Source organism: Branchiostoma belcheri, unplaced genomic scaffold, assembly GCF_001625305.1.
Source record: "Branchiostoma belcheri isolate BF01 breed outbred unplaced genomic scaffold, Haploidv18h27 scaffold49, whole genome shotgun sequence".
Taxonomy (NCBI): Eukaryota; Metazoa; Chordata; class Leptocardii; order Amphioxiformes; family Branchiostomatidae; genus Branchiostoma; species Branchiostoma belcheri.
Window position 1 is genome coordinate 539,327 of NW_017804120.1, and position 20,448 is coordinate 559,774.

The following is a 20,448-nucleotide window of genomic DNA, read 5'->3' on the forward strand; positions in this document are numbered from 1 at the left end:
ATCGGGAACGTCACCATTTTGGGTCAAATCGCAAACTTCACACCAAACTATCATATATCAAGCAAAAAAGACGAATTTGCGAAGCCACAAACGCACATTTTCTGTGAGATTTATGTATGGGTCCCTTTTCCCTTTTGAGTAAATATCATGCATTCATGGGCAGGTATTTACGGTAGAAAACGAACTTTCGAAGATATCGTAAAAAAATAATCGCATTATGGAGGTAACGTTCCAAAATCTAAGAACGTCGAAATAAACAACATAGTACTGTCAAAGCAATCACGATAATAATTTGTACATTCCAACAACTCACTGATTTTGCTTTCAGGAAGGGGGACTTTGATAGGGAGAATCGGGAAGCATATCTACGTGAATAAGGCTCCGTGACTGCCAGGGCCTTAGCCGCGGCGACTGTTGCAGGGCTTCTCTTGCTTGCAGTCTTTTACATTAGCCCTAACAACAGTCGCGGAGCGGTGCATTGGGCCAAATGAACAAACATGCGTTGTACCGTGCCGGAACACTTTGAGACCGAAGTTTGCACGTCCCTAGATTCCTAACAGCCTCACCTAACGTGCCGGGGTGTTTTGCGCGTCAACCGGCCCCTGCGCGACTTGTACCGCCACTATTTGCGATCGCTCCCCATGTATTCATAAGCCGAGTGGCCGCCATCTTGGTCAGCCGCGCGCTGAATCAGCTACTTCAAATGTGCCGCTACTTTTCTGATCCATAGAAATAACTTATCAGAAAAATAGCGGCAAATTTGCCGGCGGCTGATTCCAATCAAAAATGGCGGCCAACTGTTATGTTTTACGTGGGGAGCGATCGCAAATAGTGGCGGTACAAGTCGCGCAGGGGCCGGTTGACGCGCAAAACACCCCGGCACGTTAGGTGAGGCTGTTAGGAATCTAGGGACGTGCAAACTTCGGTCTCAAAGTGTTCCGGCACGGTACAACGCATGTTTGTTCATTTGGCCCAATGCACCGCTCCGCGACTGTTGTTAGGGCTAATGTAAAAGACTGCAAGCAAGAGAAGCCCTGCAACAGTCGCCGCGGCTACCAGGGCCTGGATACTAAATGCTGTAAACAACGCAGCATTTTTTTAAATACCGAGAATGGAAAAAAAAAAAGATACCTGTGGGCATGGAAGACGAAATATGGATCTTCAAATCTTGTGGCGTTGGCTACTTCATCTGTGTCCTCTATCGGTCAACACTGACTTTATAAAACAACACTCGCTCCTCACTCCCGAAGTCGTGACACACCGGCCGGCCATAACCCACGCTACTACTAATTAATATTCATTAGGTCAAAGGTCATGGTATTGTTTAATGTCAAGGTCGGAGAACACAGTATTAATGGGCGCGGGTATAGAAAGTAGTGCGGGCAGAACTCTTGAATCAAGCAAGGACCTTCTTCTGTGATAAAAGCTCCTTGAATCAAGCGACTTATGTGAGAGGTAACCAGGAGTAAACTGAGCTGTGTTGTATAGAAATGCATCGGCTTGTACCCTGTATAATCTGATACAGTGTACAAGATACATACTGTGAAGATTTCCCTGTTCGTGTATAAATGCGCCGCATTACGCAACTGCGTTCCATGGTGAGCCGCCTGCAGTTCCTTTGACCTCCACAGGTGGCCAAATAAAAGAAGTCGTCACGATGTTAAAAACATAACTTTTTTGTTTTCTATTATTTTGTAGATTATTAACCGTATATTTCAAAATACTAGTTGGCCGTGTTACTCTAGTGCACCCTACTATAATTTTACCGCGTCGAAGTGAGCCACCTTGTGGTGCTTAACTATAGAAATCCCCATAGGGCGAAAACTGTGTTTCGTCACTTCAAAGGTCGCAGTGCCTCCGCGACAGTTTGTGTAGTATTTTAGAATTCACTTGGAAACGGATACGCTAACTTAACATTGTGTTATTGTGATTAAACGTGATAATGTGTGCATATGAGCCGTAGTTCTCTGTGTGTATTTTTTTTTTAATTTTGACGAGTTTTGCATACTTTCACCGAGGAGGTAGCTCTTTGCTTCCACTGTGACATATTTGCGGCGGCAGAGGTGTTCTGTATATTCGAGAGAGACGTCCTTTTCCTGGGATTTGGATTTAAATCCTTTCTATCTCCAAAATACTGCTCATCGATAGGAACAATGGCGTATATTAATCCAAGCTATACCGCCATGCTCTGCGTTTCAGGAAACGTGAAGAAGACAAAAAATCAAATCTTTGTTTAAAATCAACTTTGCAGCGTGCTGAATTCCTTCAAACACGACTGAATCGAATTCCGTTGGCATTTTACAAATACGTAGATTAAAACCACTGCAATGTATTAACATTTACATAATTAAAATTACTATACAATCCACAGCTAACAATACAATTGCACATTATTGCACAGTAACTTGAGTAAGTCACTATGTCCGTGGCACGGTGCGCCGTAGAATTCATGTCAGCGTTATGTTTTTTTCAGGTACCGCTACGAGACCAGGCCTGTCACAAGAGACTATCGGTTGGATCTTTATTCCAACCTGTTGCCTGCGCGTTATTGTTGCCGTTACTAACACAACCAAGTCTGGCACGATCTTACATCTAATGTTACTACTAACATAAAACCAGTGAGATGCCATCCGTTTGTGTTGTATCATGCTTTTGCTGTTGCATGTTGTTGACGGCTTCCTTTCGTGTTGGAACACTCGTTAGTAGTTCGGAACAATAATATTGGTTCACTAGCTGACTTGTTCCTTCATATACACGATGTAACGTTAACAACTAACGTCATTTTTGGTGACATAATGACTCGCATGTGTGATGGAAACATCTACATTTCCTATTATACAGCTAGCCTTGGTTCAATCCGGATTTTGCTCCGCTTTTTCTAGCGTAGCGATGGTACCCAGGCTATTATCTTCGGCCCTTGTCGTCTTATCAGACGGTCTACAGCTTCAGTCACTCTCTGCGGGTCTGGCCGGGCAGCGCCTCTCATGGCTGGTACAGCCGATTCTGGCCCTGCAGGCTCTGCCGCAGAATCGGCAACAGTACTCCCGTGTGGTGCTCCCAGGCTATTATAAGGCGGGATAAAAGATGACCCCGGTAATTGTAGGGGGATATCAGTTACAAGTTGTGGCAAATTATCTATGTCAATACTAAACACACGTCTAACAACTTTTCTGGACGAGCACAAACTTGTCTCCCCTAATCATACCGGATTTAGAAATCGATTTGGCACAAACGACGACTTACTAGTACATGTATTTATTATGGATTCCCTGCTAAGCATATACCTCTCCAAAAACAAACGCCATTACTCATGTTTTGTCGATTTCAAAAAGGCATTTGACTCTGTTCGTTGAAAAAGTGTAAAAATAATATTTTCCGGGTCCAAAATTTACATTGTGAAAAGACTAGATAAAGATTGTAAGCTTAAGATTTGTCCGCGCGAATGTCTGTAGCGCGTTCTGTTTTTGGGTGCCAGATTATAAACAAAGCCTAGAAGTGCAAAGGACGTTCAATTTTGCAATTTCTACTGCAAGACTTTTATTCATTCGTAGAACTCATGAGTGATCATATTCGGTTTTGTTTGTTTCTCATCCTTTTAGCGATGTATCTGTTTCCAAACTAACTTGAAATGACATCACCTTGTACAGCAGTATTTTTTGACCATATATAACGTAAACTACGCAAGCACTGTTAGGGACACTGCACCAGAGCAAGATCTACAAAAACTGCAACGGATGCAGAACAGAGCTGAGAAGCTGCTGCCGGGAGCCCCGCACAGAACGCAGTCGGCTGAAGTACGGAATCGACTGGGCTGGAAGGACCCCACATCAGTTGCAGCTTTTAAAAACCGACTGCGTCGAGTCACTTAGAATGACTTTAATTTGTGAAATGAAACTTGGATGTCGATACTGATAGCAATAAGATATGAATCGAAATAATGTTTGAATTTTGTATGAACTTGTATTGTATGCATTTATATTGTATTTCTGACTGATTATTCTAACTGAACCGAAGCATTAGACCCCGGCCTGACCCACCTCCCCTTGAACTCTTGAAAAGCGGCTCAGGCCGAAGAGGTGTACTGTTACATACTGTACTTTTTCAAGATTAAATAAGGGTTAAAAAAAGCAACTCCGTTGAAAAAGTGTAAAACTATATTTTCAGGGTCAAAATTTACATTTTAAATACTACAGTGTCTACCCCATAAATTTTGAAGAGGCAACTAACAATATGCCCAAAATTCTATGGGAAGACGACTGGAAATCTTTGTTCATCGATATGAGATTTTCGCCATACTTCTCTTAGCGGAATTGTAGCACTCCGGCCTTACCTTAGGGTGTCCGACGGCTCAAGAAATCGTATAGAAACTGTAAATCCGGTCCAACAGCCTTGAATATGGTTCGCAATGCATGGCGGTATAGCATCAGTTGTTTCGGCAGAACAATAGAAGTTCAACTGCGGCCATGTTTGTTCCCGTATAACAACAACATATAACATCACTACTAGTATCTACGACTGCAACCATTTTAAAACATAAATACATATATGTGATTATGCAGGTTCTATTAAGCATTTGTTGAAGCCACGAAGAAATCGCTATAATATCCAACTTGACACTGCATCCGGTGTTGTGAAATTGGCGGGGAAACCTGGCGTCCCCACCGCCGCAAATCTTTCGGCTCGTAAGTCTGTAAAATTCATCAAAATTGAAAAAAAAAATAACTACCGAACACGGATATATAGTATCATGTGTAATCACTTAGAGTAACATACTCAGTAATTTTATCTTAGATTGAACCTAACTTGTCTGAAAGTTTTGATGGACTGTTAGTTGGTAACTGTTACTTTTAAAATCGGATGTTAGTAAACTGATGAGGAACATGAACGTTGTAGCAAAAAGGAAATCAACGACACAGATAAGTCAAAAGTGGAACAAAACTGAAAAAAGCAAACGTTATAACTAGAAACCAACGTAAATGAAAAACAGATTTTAAAAAATTTTTCGGCGAACGGTGTTACCCAACACGGTCTTAACCTTGATCCTGACGATTTGAATCTGAAAATGAAAACAAGAATGACAAGCTAAGCTTTTGCCTTACACTACCTAAATCTGAAATAGAAATTAAAGCTGTCTGATTTCGTTATATAAATCACCAAAGTCGTATAGACTACTACTGTAACACTCGGGTCTCGCGCCAAGCTGATATACTATAATGCATGACGGGATAGCGTCATTTTGTTTATGATCGCCATCTTTTCAGCGTCCCGGCCGGACAAGTATGAAAATAACTGTTGATACATCATTGCATTGTAAACAGGTTGGGCCTGGGCACGTTGTGAGGATGCATGATTTGTGTTTACTGTTCAGGCGCCGGATATCAGCAAGACTAAACTTACGGTCTTTTATCGGTACCAAAAAAAATCGTTATTCCAACGAGGCTATAACGTCCTGGCAAAAGGAAATCAGCGCTACAGAACAAAGTACGCAACAAAGTACGCGTACGAAGACTAACAAAACTCGAAACGCAAACGGTATGATTAAGAAACCCCTAGCCTCAGCTTGCTTGAAATGTATATATTTCAAGGAAAATATGAGTAAATGGCAACGTACCCACAACACATTCGCAGGCATTGAATCTGAAATACCGAACATGGTTTTTATTTTTGCTACAACCGTAACACTCTAGCGTCATTATAATGCATGACGGGATAGCGTCGTTTTGTTAATGTCCGCCATATTTTTCTACCCCGGTACTAGTACTAGCGTCCTGAGTACTAGCATGTATGAGAATAGGGGAATAGCCGTAAAGTCTAAGCCGCTCGCTAAGTCATTTATATAGCGTGAGGTTGACACACATCATTATGTTTTAATTTGAGGACGAACATTTTGTGTTCGTTGTCGAGGAGCCGGTTGTCGTTATCAACCGGCCGTTATCAACTACGCTATCAGCAGCACTGTCCATGTACAGCACAGCATTTACTCGTAATTGTCTTCTTCGGACATTTTTTGTTGTTGTACCGTAGTATAACAGGCTTTTTATGTGTGTGTGTGTTCTACCGAGTTTCAAGACTATTATTACAGCACAAAGATGTCCAGAGAAGACGCACTCGTGATTACGTCGATCACTCGACGTTTTTAGAACTTTGCTTCAAACCAGGCTAGGGGCGTTGTTTTGATTCCAGGCGGTTCAATCGAAAATTGGTTGCACCTGTAGTACAACTAAATGGTCCAATTCCCGTTTGTGTAATGTGGTGAAGTTCCCGTCTGTATATCGGCCGTGATGTTCCCGTACGGCGTCCGCGGACGGACATTATTTGTCACTGCTGGTGAATTTCCCGTACGCGAAATGTCGACTAAAATGGTCCAATTCCCGTTCGTGTAATATGGTGACATTCCCGTCCGTATATCGGCCCCAAAACGCGCGCGCACGGTCAGCCCTGAGTGGTGAAGTTCCCGTACGGGACTTAGTCTTTCTAGGTGGAGAGATTCCCGTAAGTGGGAAATTCTCCACCTCCGTGGCAGCCCTGAGTGGTGAAGTTCCCGTACGGGACTCGGCACTGCTAGGTGGAGAGATTCCCGTAAGCGGGAATTTCACCCCCTACGTGGCACAGTTCCCGCACGGGAAACTCTCCTATTCCCGTGACCTAGCTTAGCTNAAATCAACGACACAGATAAGTCAAAAGTGAAACAAAACTGAAAAAAGCAAACGTTATAACTAGAAACCAACGTAAATGAAAAACAGATTTTAAAAAATTATTCGGCGAACGCTGTTACCCAACACGGTCTTAACCTTGATCCTGACGATTTGAATCTGAAAATAAAAACAAGGATGACAAGCTTTTGCCTTACACTACCTAAATCTGGAATACATGTAGAAATTAAAGCTGTCTGATTTCGTTATATAAATCACCAAAGTCGTATAGACTACTACTGTAACACTCGGGTCTCGCGCCAAGCTGATATACTATAACGCATGACGGGATAGCGTCATTTTGCTTATGGTCGCCATCTTTACAGCGTCCCGGCCGGACAAGTATGAAAATAACTGTTGATACATCATTGCATTGTAAACAGGTTGGCCTGGGCACGTTGTGAGGATGCATGATTTGTGTTTACTGTTCAGGAGCCGGATATCAGCAAGACTAAACTTACGGTCTTTTATCGGTACCAAAAAAAAAATTGTTATTCCAACGAGGCTATAACGTCCTGGCAAAAGGAAATCAGCGCTACAGAACAAAGTACGCAACAAAGTACGCGTACCAAGACTAGCAAAACTCGAAACGCAAACGGTATGATTAAGAAACCCCTAGCCTCAGCTTGCTTGAAATGTATATATTTCAAGGAAAATATGAGCAAATGGCAACGTACCCACAACACATTCGCAGGCATTGAATCTAAAATACCGAACATGGTTTTTATTTTGCTACAACCGTAACACTCTAGCGTCATTATAATGCATGACGGGATAGCGTCGTTTTGTTTATGTCCGCCATATTTTTCTACCCCGGTTCTAGTACTAGCGTCCTGAGTACTAGCATGTATAAGAATACGGGAATAGCCGTAAAGTCTAAGCCGCTCGCTAAGTCATTTATATAGCGTGAGGTTGACACACATCATTATGTTTTAATTTGAGGACGAACATTTTGTGTTCGTTGTCGAGGATCCGGTTGTCGTTATCAACCGGCCGTTATCAACTACGCTATCAATAGCACTGTCCATGCACAGCACAGCACTTACTCGTAATTGTCTTCTTCGGACATTTTTTTTTGTACCGTAGTATAACAGGCTTTTTATGTGTGTGTGTGTGTGTTCTACCGAGTTTCAAGACTATTATTACAGCACAAAGATGTCCATAGAAGACGCACTCGTGATTACGTCGATCACTCGACGTTTTTAGAATTTTGCTTCAAACCAGGCTAGGGGCGTTGTTTTGATTCCAGGCGGTTCAATCGAAAATTGGTTGCACCTGTAGTACAACTAAATGGTCCAATTCCCGTTTGTGTAATGTGGTGAAGTTCCCGTACGTCGGCCGTGAAGTTCCCGTACGGCGTCCGCGGACGGACATTATTTGTCACTGCTGGTGAATTTCCCGTACGCGAAATGTCGACTAAAATGGAGCTAATTCCCGTTCGTGTAATATGGTGACATTCCCGTCCGTATATCGGCCCCAAAACACACGCGCGCACGGTCAGCCCTGAGTGGTGAAGTTCCCGTACGGGACTTAGTCTTTCTAGGTGGAGAGATTCCCGTAAGTGGGAAATTCTCCACCTCCGTGGTAGCCCTGAGTGGTGAAGTTCCCGTACGGGACTCGGTACTGCTAGGTGGAGAGATTCCCGTAAGCGGGAATTTCTCCCCCTCCGTGGCACAGTTCCCGCACGGGAAACTCTCCTATTCCCGTGACCTAGCTTAGCTCCCTCTGGACACATTTCAAATGAAAGGACCTACCCTCCAATCCCTGAGACTTGTGGATTGACGACCCCATGACACAGAACAGTCGCGATGGCGGCATCCACGGCAGAACCCTTGTTCTTCAGTACGTCTGTCCCGATGTCGGAACAGAGCGCTGCGTCTGACACCACCGCGCCATGGGGGACAACCTATAACAAACAAACAATAAACAAATCAACAAAGGTGCAAATAAAAGAGGTTTGTTGGAAGCAGTTGTGAGCAACTGCAGGATATTTCACTCTACGAAAACGTAAATTTTATACCTAAGCATCAAGAGTGTTTTTCTTAGAACTATTGTGGAAATCCTTGCCACCAGGTATAGTACTTCTGTATCTGTATCTGAGGTTACCCTTCAGCATAACACACCAGCTTCACAGGCATGCGGCGCGGCGGCAGCTGGCTACATTACACTGAACGACCTGTTACACCTAACCCTTCAACATCTTACTCTAAACATTGTTTAAAGCTATCTAATGATAATGCCCCTACTGTACTTGGTGACAGTGAGTTCCACTCTGCAATAGTTCTAGGAAAGAATGAATTCTTGAACACCTCAATCCTTGGCTGATAACTCTGGTAGTTGAAGGCATGGCTATTTCTTGTTCTTTTCTGGGCTGGTATTAGGTACTTAGTAGTTGGTATGTCCACCATAGTTGTAGGGATATCTTCGCTTGTTATATAGTTTTAAACAATGATTACACTGCTAGATATGCATTTTAGGTTAAAGGTGTGACAAGCCTGCAATGCTGGTGTGTTATACCAGTTATAAAGAAAATACATGTAGAAGTTGCAGTAGAACAATGACTGACCTGTGGAGGTCCCACATATATCTGTATGATGAGAGCGACCGTGATGACGACAGCCATGCTGACCCACCCCGTGATGATAATGGTAAGTCCCTGACTGGGACTTTAATACTGAAAAATGCCTCCACCCCTGGGGTATCGCCAAAAACAAATCTATATTACTACACCAAGAATCTCTTACCTGAGGAGGTCCGACATATATCTGTATGATGAGAGCGACTGTGATGACGACAGCCATGCTGACCCACCCCGTGATGATAATGGTAAGTCCCTGACTGGGGCTGCAGGTGAAGGGGGGGTCCTGTCCTGTGTAGTTCTTCAGCGGTGCCTGCTCATTGTCAGGAGTACTGGACGTGGACATCAGGCTCAGCATACGCGGACCTGTGATCAGGTTTTCTGAATCTGTGATAAACAAACAAACAAACAAATCTTTAGATTAACTATAACAATGTTAGAAATACCCATCTGCAGGCTACATTTTGCAGAGACATTGTCAATATTGCAGAAGAGAAATTAAGCAACCAGCAATTTTGCAGACTAAAGAAATCAGGCTAGGGGTTCATGCTACTGTGTGTATGTGTAGAAGTCATGCATTTTTCCCAATGGAGTTTTCAGTTTGCTTGTCGGTGTGTTCAAGTTCTTCAAGTTCTTCAAGTTCTGGGCTACCAAGAACTTCAAGTTTCACGAAATCGGCTCCAAGAAGATTCTCTACTGCAAGAAATCATCCTGTCCTGTTGGCTGTGCTAATGGTTGAAATGTGTATAATTTGATAGAAGCACAATTTGATATCTGAAATATGAAGCAATTTAATTAACTAAATTTATAGTAATTGTGAATGTAGGCTTACCTTATAATATGATAAATTTGAAACTTAAGGTGTTCAGTCTATTTAAAAAAAATTGTTCCTTGCTAGAATTGGAGAATATCCTGGTCTAACTCAAAGAATTCCCATTTGTCCTATAAAAGATTAGAATTCCAATGTCTGGTAAGAGAATCTGGAACACTCCTAGTAGATATTGGAGTAAAAACACCAGAATTCCCATCTCTACTACTAGTAGAGACTGGAATTCCCATCTCTACTAGTAGAGTTCCCAACTCTACTAGTAGAGATTGGAACTCAGTAGTATAAATACTAGGATTCCCATCTCTACTAGTACAGTTGGCAACTCTACTAGTAGAGATGCCAATTGGAATCTCTAGTTGCCAACTCTACTGGATTTGCATCTCTACTGTGAGTCTGTGACATATACATGTGTGACACTGTATGTATTTGTCTGTCTGTGATGTCTGTCAGCATATCTGTCAGTGTGTGTGTGTTTGTGGTTTGCTAATATTTGTTACAACCCACACCTACATGTATTTAATGTTTATTCACAAATTGTAAAGCTGAGCACTAATTTTGTCTATAGGGCTGGAAGGTCACAAGTTACGTAGTCTAGTTAAAGGTATGGGGTCATCACTGCTTTCTTTGTTTGTATACGGCATTCTACGATTCAAAATACATGTATTTAAAAACCTATCAAATCTTCTAGGTCAATTAGCATGGATGTCCTATATATTTTCAGACATGTAGCACTATATAGGCCCGTGAAAAGAATACTCTCATCTGCCGAATAAACATACGGGTACGTTTATTTTTTTGGGCCCGAACATCCACCCAGTACGTTCTTATTTTGCACAGTACGTTTATTAATTTTTTAAAAACCAGTAATTTTTTTCAACTTCGTGTGAAAAAAATTGACAAATCATCGACGTGAAGACGTTTATAAACGCGTATTGTAGCGAGAAACTTGTCATTTTCTAGCCGGTTTTTGCAATCACCGCAATCAGTTCTATTGTTATGGGTGGTGCTTATCAAAATACGAAATATTAAATGCTCTTTTTTTTGTCTATTTAAATTCCTAATTGCAAATAACAGTTAAAGATTTGTGCATATCAGTAAGGGCGCATTTTAGTACAAGAGACACAGGTTACCCGTCAATTTTGGTAATTTTCCGGGGGGTACGTTTATTCCGGGGGTATGTTTATAATTTTGATTTTGAAGATTTGTCCAGGGGGTACGTTTATTCCGGGGGGTATGTTTATTCGGCAGATGAGAGTATATAACAAATAACATGATTATACTTCTTAGTCACTGCTGTAAATTATTTAAGGTCTTCACTGTGTACACTGCAAAAGTGGGAGGGGGCGTCCTACCTGCGGCATCTGCCTCCGGAGTAGCGACCATTTCTGCGGTCCCCTCGGCTGCTGGATAGTCTATGGGCGAGGGCAGCCCGTCCTCCGTCGGTCTGCCAAGATCCCCGTCCTTTTCCGACATCTTTAAGACGTTTTGGTCCAGCTAAACTGCAGAATTTTACAGCAGACACCACGGCCTGGCAGTAAAAACAATTTGTAATTTAACACGTTAGATCTCGCCACCTCACGCGAGACCTTACCAGTTGGACGGCTCAAAAGCGCCTCTAGCGGTCTAAATGTAAAGCGCAGGTTTTTAGACTGATTTTGCATACAAAAAATGTTTGTAATGCACACATTTCATCATGAAAAAGTTAACGATTTGCTTCATTTGTTTATTTATGACACACGAATTTGATATATCTCGTCAAATTCACAGCTTTTTTAATCAAAAAAGAAAATGATTGTAGGCCCCATTCCTGTTATGGAATCAGCTGAATTATCACCAAATGCTCAATTTTTATTACCTATGCCAAGAAAGTTCTTGTCTCTATGTCTTTCCACCCATAAAAATGATTATTATATTGAAATTCATCATAAACTTGTTATTCTTCAAGGTCACTAGGTGGCGCTGTTAGTCACAAACGTCTGCGCAGTACACGTGCGCAGTAGATGAATCAGCAATTCATTCCTTGTCACGCAGGACAAAGATTTTGGGAAAGGAACTGAGTTGTGCAAACCGCGGGAACAAAACTTCTCCGTTTTCACCCGATAACTGCACAGCCCACGTCCTCTTCCACATTCTAGGAAGGTTTCACGACTAAGGGGGTAAAGGGATATCGAGATTTAGAGCAAACTTTTGGCCGAAACCCGAAAGAATTTCGCCAGGGAGGCTTCATTTTACACGCCTTTTCTACAATGTAAATCTAATACTGGGGTGAAATTAGCCTTATGTATGATAGATAAAGATGTCTACTGAAACCTTCTATTATATAAAAGACATCAAGCCGGGACTAAAGAACCTGAACGCGATATTTATCGTCCTAGACATAGGTGGGTATTTTTCCAGGAGGCCCAGGAAATAGGACCCGTCCATGATAGGGGTGAAAATAATTTTAATCTGTTTGGAGATTTTCAAATTTTATTTCCAAGGCACTGTAAACTATCTTAAGTGTGTTAAAAATAAGTGTCTAAGATAGGTATACTAAAAGATTTATGAACAAGGGTCTGAGAAAGATTTCCCCCTAACAAATGGCCAGGTCTCTCCCCTTAAGGTAGATGGCATGTGCCAAAGGCAAGTCGCCATCTTTTGGCTGTTCCATGTATCAGTCTTGTATCATTTTTGTTGTATGCCGGTGAGTGATTCTTGTGTTAATAAGCCTTTTGTGGAGAATTTTTGATATAGTTCGTCTTTCATTTTACAAAAAAATTGTATGTTGTGTACAAATTGTATGGTTCATTTTTAATCGGCAAGTAAGAAAACGTGTAATGTCAACGATTTGTGAGGGGTGGGAATATTAGATAGAACAGCGTAGTTCTCTGAGGTCATGCAAAGAATGTAGACGATACCACCAATGGAATGGGGGTGCGAGGACTACCGATTTGCTCGATTTATATGGTAGTTACGTTTTATTTGAGGGAATAATGGTTTGTATAATATATTATATCAGGGTAATATGATAACATAGAAATGAGCTGAAATCAGTTAGTTCAATTAGTTACTAGTTCTGGTAAGAATATTACAGATGAATATGTGATGCTTGGGTTTTAAAAAAAATGTTGAAATTTGTAAAATCCATGGACCTTCTATCATTCTTGTAGGATGTCCTCGTAAAATATGATTGCTTTATGTGGTGATTTGCATAAAAGGTTAAGTAAAAAAGAAAATACCATTTTGGAATTAAATAAAATCGAGACTGCTGCACTTCCAAAATATTTACTGCCACCCTAACATCTGCTTGGAGATTGAAATAACATTGGCTTATTTATGTTTACCAAAGGAAAACATATTCTTTTTACTCAGTTTCTTCCTCTTCTGTTCCAAACAGTAACCTCTGACCTGACCAATGGCATGATTTGTTGACGTCTGTCACCATGGTGACTGGTGTTGGGTTACATAATGTTGCAATTTCATGGTCTGCTCTGCTCCTATCACCATATACTAGTACCAGTAGTACATGTATGTGAATGTGTTTGAGTAAGAATTAACAGAGCAGACCATGTCCGAAGGTAAACATTATGCATTTGCTTTGCAAATGTTACTTCTCTAGTTTGCAAATTCAATTTTCTACTTTCTAGGTCGCCCAACCCAAACGAAAGATGGACACGAGGTTCGCTCGTGTAAAGTCGCGGACAAAACCGGCTCCATCAACATTTCCGTCTGGGACGAAGTCGGCGAGTTGCTTCAGTCTGGTGACATCATCAAGCTCAGCAAAGGGTAGGTCACATGACTTCGTCCAACCAATCACATTCAAGAATATAAGGCACATGACTTTTTTTAACCAATCACATTCAAGAGAAAAGTTATACTATGTCACATGATTGTTCAACCAATCACATTCAAGAGAAAAGTTATACTATGTCACATGACTTTGTACAACCAATCACATTCAAGAGAAAAGTTATACTGTCACATGACTTGGTTCAACCAATCACATTCATGAGAAAAGTTATACAAACTGTTAGACTGTAATTATGGTTCACAGAAGAAGTAGCAAAATTTACAAACTGTCATATTTTCTGAATAATGCATGTAAAAGTACATAGTTCCAGATCATGATATATAACGTTAAATAACTTTTAGTATATAATAATTATCATTTATTGCTTATAACATTTTTTTTTGCAGATATGCCTCTGTGTGGAAAGGTTGTCTTACCCTGTATACCGGCAGAGTTGGGGATCTCAGAAAAATTGGAGAGTAAGTCAAAAAGTTTGAACTTATTTACAAGTTGTGTCAATTATCATTCTAATATTATGTTACATATACTATAATGAAATTAGAATCATTATTTCATCATTTTTTATAAATATTGTTTTTCCTAATGTTTCTTCTTCTCCTCCTCCTCCTCCTTCTTCTCCTGCCATTTCTTTAAATTGATTCAACTCCTTCATTTTTGGGCCAAATGACCTGGAATTTAGTGGTTCTATTTTTTGGGGGAGAGAGATGGAGTGAAATATTACATTTGCTCCGAAGCAAATGTTGGCCTTTTAGTTGTTTGCTTTTGTAGGAGGAAAACAGTGGTTTGTTGGACTAGACCAAGGCACATGTACTAGTAACCGTTATATGCATATATGTTTTGCAAAAGATTGTAACATTTCTTTAAGTGGACAAATAAATGACAGTATTTTGTACTCCACACCTTCCAGGTTCTGTATGGTATTTTCAGAGGCTCCAAACATGAGTGACCCAAACCCAGAATACATGCAGCAAAATAAGGTTAGTGTCAATAACTAGTGCTGCGTATACTTAGCTACAGGTACATACCAGTAAATAAATTTAGGTACAGGTCTACTGTAGCGCTGCATACCGGTTCACTGGACTTGTAAGACTGCTTAGGTTCAAGTCCAAAATAAAAAATAAAAGTCAAGAGCCGAGTCCCGACTTATTACCATAAAAGACCATTTCACATACCCCTTTTCTTTCCAAACCACCTAAAACCTTCCGTAGATTGTAAAATCTTTGGTGCAAAATGAAGAAAACATTGCCATCGGGCATCGTCAAGTACTAGTACCGGCCTCCATGTTATGTGGCCTGTGAAAGTTTCACCAAGACATTGCAAGGTTGCCAACATGCAATTTTGTATATGCCATGGGTTTAGGTCTGGACGTACAAGTCCGGAACTGAACTCTGGACTTGAATCCGGACCTGAATCTAAAATTGGGTTTAGGTATGCATCACTAGGTCTGAGACAAAAAAATTCGCAGTGCAATTTATGCCAGGGACAACGGCACTTGTAAAGTAGTTCAAAAATCTAACTCGAGCTACAATGTCATTGAATGCAATTACCCACATGCCAAAAAACAGTTACTCAAGCAACTGGATATGATTTTGAAAACGTCAGACGTTTCAGCTAGTATCCACTAGCTTTCGTCAGTGACTGAGAGACCAGAGGGGAAAGCAGGTTTATATACACAACCTGTTGATTGATATGCAAATAAAGTGAAGACAACTTTTTGGAAGTCGAAAAAGGAACAAAAGTCAGACAAGTCAAGACAAGATGATGCAAATTAGTCTGAAAGCTCCTGTTATACAGGACAGGAGCTTAAGTGTTGTCTGTCCTCGGGGCTGACGTTTTCAAAATCATATCCAGTTGCTTGAGTAACTGTTTTTTGGCATATCGTATTACCTGGATGTCTAACCTTCATCGACGTACCAATTACCCACAGTTCTTAATTGACTAACAACCCAACAACATCAACTGTTTTGCATATGACAATTTTTTTCAGGGAGAACAGGGAGGGGGAAATCTAGCCAATCAGCTTCCAGGACCACCAGCCAATCAAGGGCCAGGAAACAGTGGCTCTGCACCAAACTTCAACCAATCAGGATATCCAGGTAATTAAAAGCCTCTCAATTAGTTTAAAAACAATTTTGGACTGGGTAATTCTGATTGCCAATAAGCATTTGTGCATTTAATAGGTAGTGCTACATATTTAGTAACTGTTGTCCTCGAAGTTTCGATTTTACTTATTGTTGATCTAATTATTTTTCTTCCAAAGTACCAGGAAACGGTAACTCGCAGCCAGCGGGCGGATATTCCAACGGATCGCGAATGCCCGGACCGGGAATGGGAGGCTACGGACAACGATATCCTGGTCCACCGGGCAACGGATCGCGTCCCTCGAACAATGGCGGTAACGTTTCGCATCACGGGAACGGTAGAGATCCAAGACGTGGCGCGCGAAGATAGCGGCGCATAGCTAGGTTACGAAATCACGTGAAACTCACAAGGCGTTGGTCCATTGCGGAACTTTTAATGGATTTGATGTTGTAAAGTCACTGTTAGGTATATTTTCACAAACGGAGTATTAAACATTTATCATAACTGCACAGTCTAACCTATAACTGTCTGTATAATATCAGAACTAAACAGTTTCATCTGGTTGGATATTTTTCTTTTTTGAGCAACTGGTATAGACTCGAACCTAGTTATGTTTTGGTGTGTATCAGACATCCTCCTCAGAGCTTCTGACTGGAGTTCTGTTTCTCGCTGCTATATGTAGCCAAGGTGGCACTTTTGTGGCAAGAATTTTTAAAAAATAATTGGCTACATATACAGCAGTTAGAAGCAGTGACTTCAGTCAAAACTTCTGAGGAAGGTGTCTGATCATAACACAGCAAAACATAAGCAAGTGAGAGTCTATACCCATGGTATGAAAAGAAACCCTAATACCCAATCTTAATGGACCTATCACATTATTACGTCACAGTTTGTTTACCGCAATGAATGCCGGTCAATTGACATTTATATTGTACAGGGGTGCGTAGCGCGGTGTGTGTTTGTGTAGCGTTAGCCTTAATATAAAGCTTTTTTTTAAATACAGTACTACATTCGTCTAATGTCACAACTAAATCACCCTTTACAGCATGTAATGCTGTGTCAACAAAACTAGACGCAGCAAAAATCAAAACATACCTGACTTTGAAAACTTTCAAATGATCTTTATTCTTTGACTGACCGTTCTAGAATGTTCTTTAGAACAGGTAAACAAACTGTGACGTAATAATGTGATCCCAAAGAACTAACAGATATTCATAGTGCGATTAGCATTTAACATGAAACAAAGGCATCGGTTTTAAAAGTATGACACATTTTGCCAAAAAAAGGACGTGGAAAAGATACTAGTACCAGATTGAGCGTATTTTACACATGTACCCAGTTACAAGCATTTAGTGCGAATGATTCATTTACTTTGGTCACACGTAGTTTTTCACAGTTTTCAAGTTTACTGCTCCATGATCATGTTTCTATTTGCCACACTGAAATTTTTGCACACACATACGATGACATACTGCCAAAGAAAGATTCAATTTGATAGGAAACTTTGAAAAGAAAAGGTTTTCAAAATTGCATATCATCAAAAAGTTTCAAACATTCCAGTATCTGGACTCTTGCAGTGTATATTGCTGTGTGAAATGATATGTCTATAACTTGTAAAATAGTCAGCTTGTACAAAGTACTTAACATATGAAAGATATGAAAGGGATTCGCATCTGAAAGCCAAGTCTGTGGAAAAAAATTGTTATTAAAGGGTCAAAGACAGTTGTTAAGAACACTGATTTTAAGATGGCAGCCATTTATTTTCTTAGCCTGGGTGTCATCCTCATCTAGGTTAAAATCCATTGTAGGAGTCAACCTAAGGAGGATGGTATCCAAGCTATAATTTCATAACTTATAGAACTGACTTCTGGAAAAGCAAAAATTCTAGTTAAAGATATTTTCAAATGTAAAATATAACTACAATTTTATCAGTTACCTATCATGTCAACTAAGCCATTGAGAAAAATTCCTAAGAACTAGAAAGGCCAACATTTGCTTGGGAGCAAATACAGCATATTTCAGTTCATCTTCCTCCCATCCAAAAGTGGACTATGCTAGCCAATCAGAGCGCAGGTCACCTAAGGTGAACCAATCAGAGCATGACAGTACAATTTTATCAGTTACCTATCATATGCATGTCAACTATGCCATTGAGAAAAATTCTTAAGAAAAAAATAGTCTCAGATTAGCAAATAAACAATACAGTCATGTAATTTTACAATTGATGCCAAACTTACAACATATGAGAGCCATGCATATGTGAAACTTGTTGTCTATTAAGGTTATAGGAAGATGATTCCACCAAAAACAATTAAACATTGACGTTAAAAACAACAAATTTTCAAATGTAACTGTTAAAACCGTTAAGAATGGTTGGCAAATATTACTTGCCTTAATTGCCAGAATGATTTCATAACATTATGCAGTAACTGTTGAGAATCACAGTGTTGTGTTTTGGGGGTAGAATTTAATTGTGCTAATTAAAAGTTACTAACAAGAAAGCACCAGTCCTGCAATTCCCTGGTCTACACTCTCCAATGTTATTACATTGTAAAAATGTGTTATTTCGAGTCTTACATTCTCATATTAAGATGTAATTGATGTAAAATGATATAATTATTATGTAATAAACTGTGCACTTCTGAAAACTTTGAGAAATCGGTAATATGAATTTTCAGATCCTTTTATCCAAAACTCGGGTATATCTCTACCGTGATAGCAAGTCTTGGCTGAATGTTTTTTGTTTGCCCACAGGTCTAAAAATAGTGTGAACCAGTGGTTAAGGGTTCGAATCCTGAAAGGTTCCGAATTCCTCTAATTTGCATGTTACTGGTTGGGTCACTTAAACAATTAATGTTGATAGATCGGCTCACTACATCAGGCTTCTTGATAAGGCCTAGGAAAAAAATGTCGTCTTTCCAGTTTCCCGACCGACCTTAGAAAAAAATGCTGACCCTAGCCTTTTTTTGTGTGCGGACCCCTGCAAGAGACATAAATTTTTCCACCTGACTTACCTTTTCTAGCTCCATGATCTAATACCGAAGTTATGAAATGTTGACTACAATCAATTTTCCAACTTTGACATTGAAAATATTAGTGTCCTCATGCAAGTTTTACTTAAATGTTCAACTGTTTTTGGATCAGTAGAGATACGTTGCCAAAGTCTAAATGAAGAAAAAAAAAGATACTTAATAGTAATCCCTACCTACTGACCCTAATTTTTTTTGAGAACTGAAACAGGAAACACAACATTTTTTTTCCTAGGGCTAAGTTTAGAGTAATATACAGTATTAGACTTCTTTTCCAGAAATGTTATACTATGTACAGTATATCTACCTTCCAAATCCCAGTACTGAGTTTGGTGACTAGATTGTCCCTTTAACTAGAGTGTCCCTTTAATCCGAGTACTGAACGACCTTGTCAACACATCAGAGGGCTCGAAATACTGGTTCAATATGCAGGTAAAATTGAATTGTGCAGGTATTTCACCTGCCCGTGTATATGGATTTAAATACAAAATGTACGTGTAAATGTGAACTTTTTTTAGCTATATGGCTGCTACCACCTATGAAGTGTTAAAGGAATAATGGCAGTTGTTTCTGAATAGTTTTTAATGTGATCACTTCCTAAATTTTGAGTGGAGCAGGTAAAATCTAGCCTGGGTGCCGTCCTCTGCAGTTATTGCCAGATCCCCACTGTCACAAGAACTACGGAAAATGGTACCCAGGCTTGGTAAAATTTGTCTAGTGTAGGTAAATGTTTTATTATTAATGTTACCTGCACCGGTGCAGAAAAAAAGGATTTCAAGCCCTGTATGACTCTGCACTTCAGGTCACGGTGACCTAAGATTTACACCGTCCTTGGTCTTTATAATAATTAGACCCTTCTAAAATGTCAAGAACTGAAGAACTATAGGTTGTACTGTTACTATTAGATAATACAATAGCTTAAGCATGCAGGGCCCAGGGGTACCTGTCACTGAACATTTCTAAGAAAGACTTAGAACTAATTGCAGAGTGGAACTTACTGTCATCAAGTACAGTAGGGGCATTGTCATGATACAGTAGCTTTGAACAATGTTTAGAGTTAGATGTCTAAAGGTTAGGTGTAACAAGTCGTTCAGTGTAATATAGCCAGCTGCTGCCGTGCCACGTGCCTGCGAAGCTGGTGTGTTATGCAGAATACAGATAAGGCCACACCAATTTAATTTCTTGGTTAACGGATTTGCCCGCTTAATTTTTTTCTGATTTGCAAATAAAAATAAATTCAGAATCAACTGCAAAATGCTCATATTTTGCCCTGAACAGTTGAAAACAGTCGTTTTCATCCTAGTTGTTACAGTTATTCCATCTTTCAATGCAGTGGTATCATTAAAAGTTCAAAATTCATTGTTTATATTTTGAACCAGCCTGGTGTGTTGACTTCATGGCTCCTATTGTACCATTTTGGGCCATAATAGGATGCCTAGGCCTGTTTT

The 20,448-nt window shown here is 40.2% G+C and overlaps 2 protein-coding genes across 2 annotated transcripts; one reads left to right on the plus strand and one right to left on the minus strand.

Moving 5' to 3' along the window:
- Positions 1 to 8,442: 8,442 nt before the first annotated feature.
- On the minus strand, positions 8,443 to 11,640 carry LOC109479441 (gamma-glutamyltransferase 7-like). The gene is made up of 3 exons (XM_019781406.1): positions 11,452 to 11,640; positions 9,437 to 9,657; positions 8,443 to 8,598 (listed from the first exon to the last, which is right to left on the minus strand). Exons 1-3 carry the CDS (start codon positions 11,570 to 11,572, stop codon positions 8,443 to 8,445), a joined length of 498 nt encoding a protein of 165 aa, XP_019636965.1. The 5' UTR covers positions 11,573 to 11,640.
- Positions 11,641 to 12,080: 440 nt separating this feature from the next.
- On the plus strand, positions 12,081 to 16,531 carry LOC109479524 (SOSS complex subunit B2-like). Its single transcript, XM_019781504.1, has 6 exons — positions 12,081 to 12,480; positions 13,726 to 13,864; positions 14,276 to 14,347; positions 14,797 to 14,866; positions 15,877 to 15,985; positions 16,150 to 16,531. The coding sequence occupies exons 1-6, from the start codon at positions 12,396 to 12,398 to the stop codon at positions 16,338 to 16,340; spliced, it is 666 nt and encodes a 221-aa protein (XP_019637063.1). The 5' UTR covers positions 12,081 to 12,395; the 3' UTR covers positions 16,341 to 16,531.
- The last annotated feature ends 3,917 nt before the right edge of the window (positions 16,532 to 20,448 follow it).

Bases quoted from the DNA above. Each gene is read 5' to 3' on its own strand.
- LOC109479441 (XM_019781406.1), bottom strand. From the start codon at position 11,572: ATGTCGGAAAAGGACGGGGATCTTGGCAGACCGACGGAGGACGGGCTG. The intron at 9,658-11,451 runs GTAGGACGCCCC...TGTTTATCACAG, and splicing joins TCCGGAGGCAGATGCCGCAG to ATTCAGAAAACCTGATCACA. The intron at 8,599-9,436 runs GTAAGAGATTCT...TGTTTGTTATAG, and splicing joins TATATGTCGGACCTCCTCAG to GTTGTCCCCCATGGCGCGGT.
- LOC109479524 (XM_019781504.1), top strand. From the start codon at position 12,396: ATGTCTACTGAAACCTTCTATTATATAAAAGACATCAAGCCGGGACTA. The intron at 13,865-14,275 runs GTAGGTCACATG...TTTTTTTTGCAG, and splicing joins ATCATCAAGCTCAGCAAAGG to ATATGCCTCTGTGTGGAAAG. The intron at 14,867-15,876 runs GTTAGTGTCAAT...AATTTTTTTCAG, and splicing joins AATACATGCAGCAAAATAAG to GGAGAACAGGGAGGGGGAAA.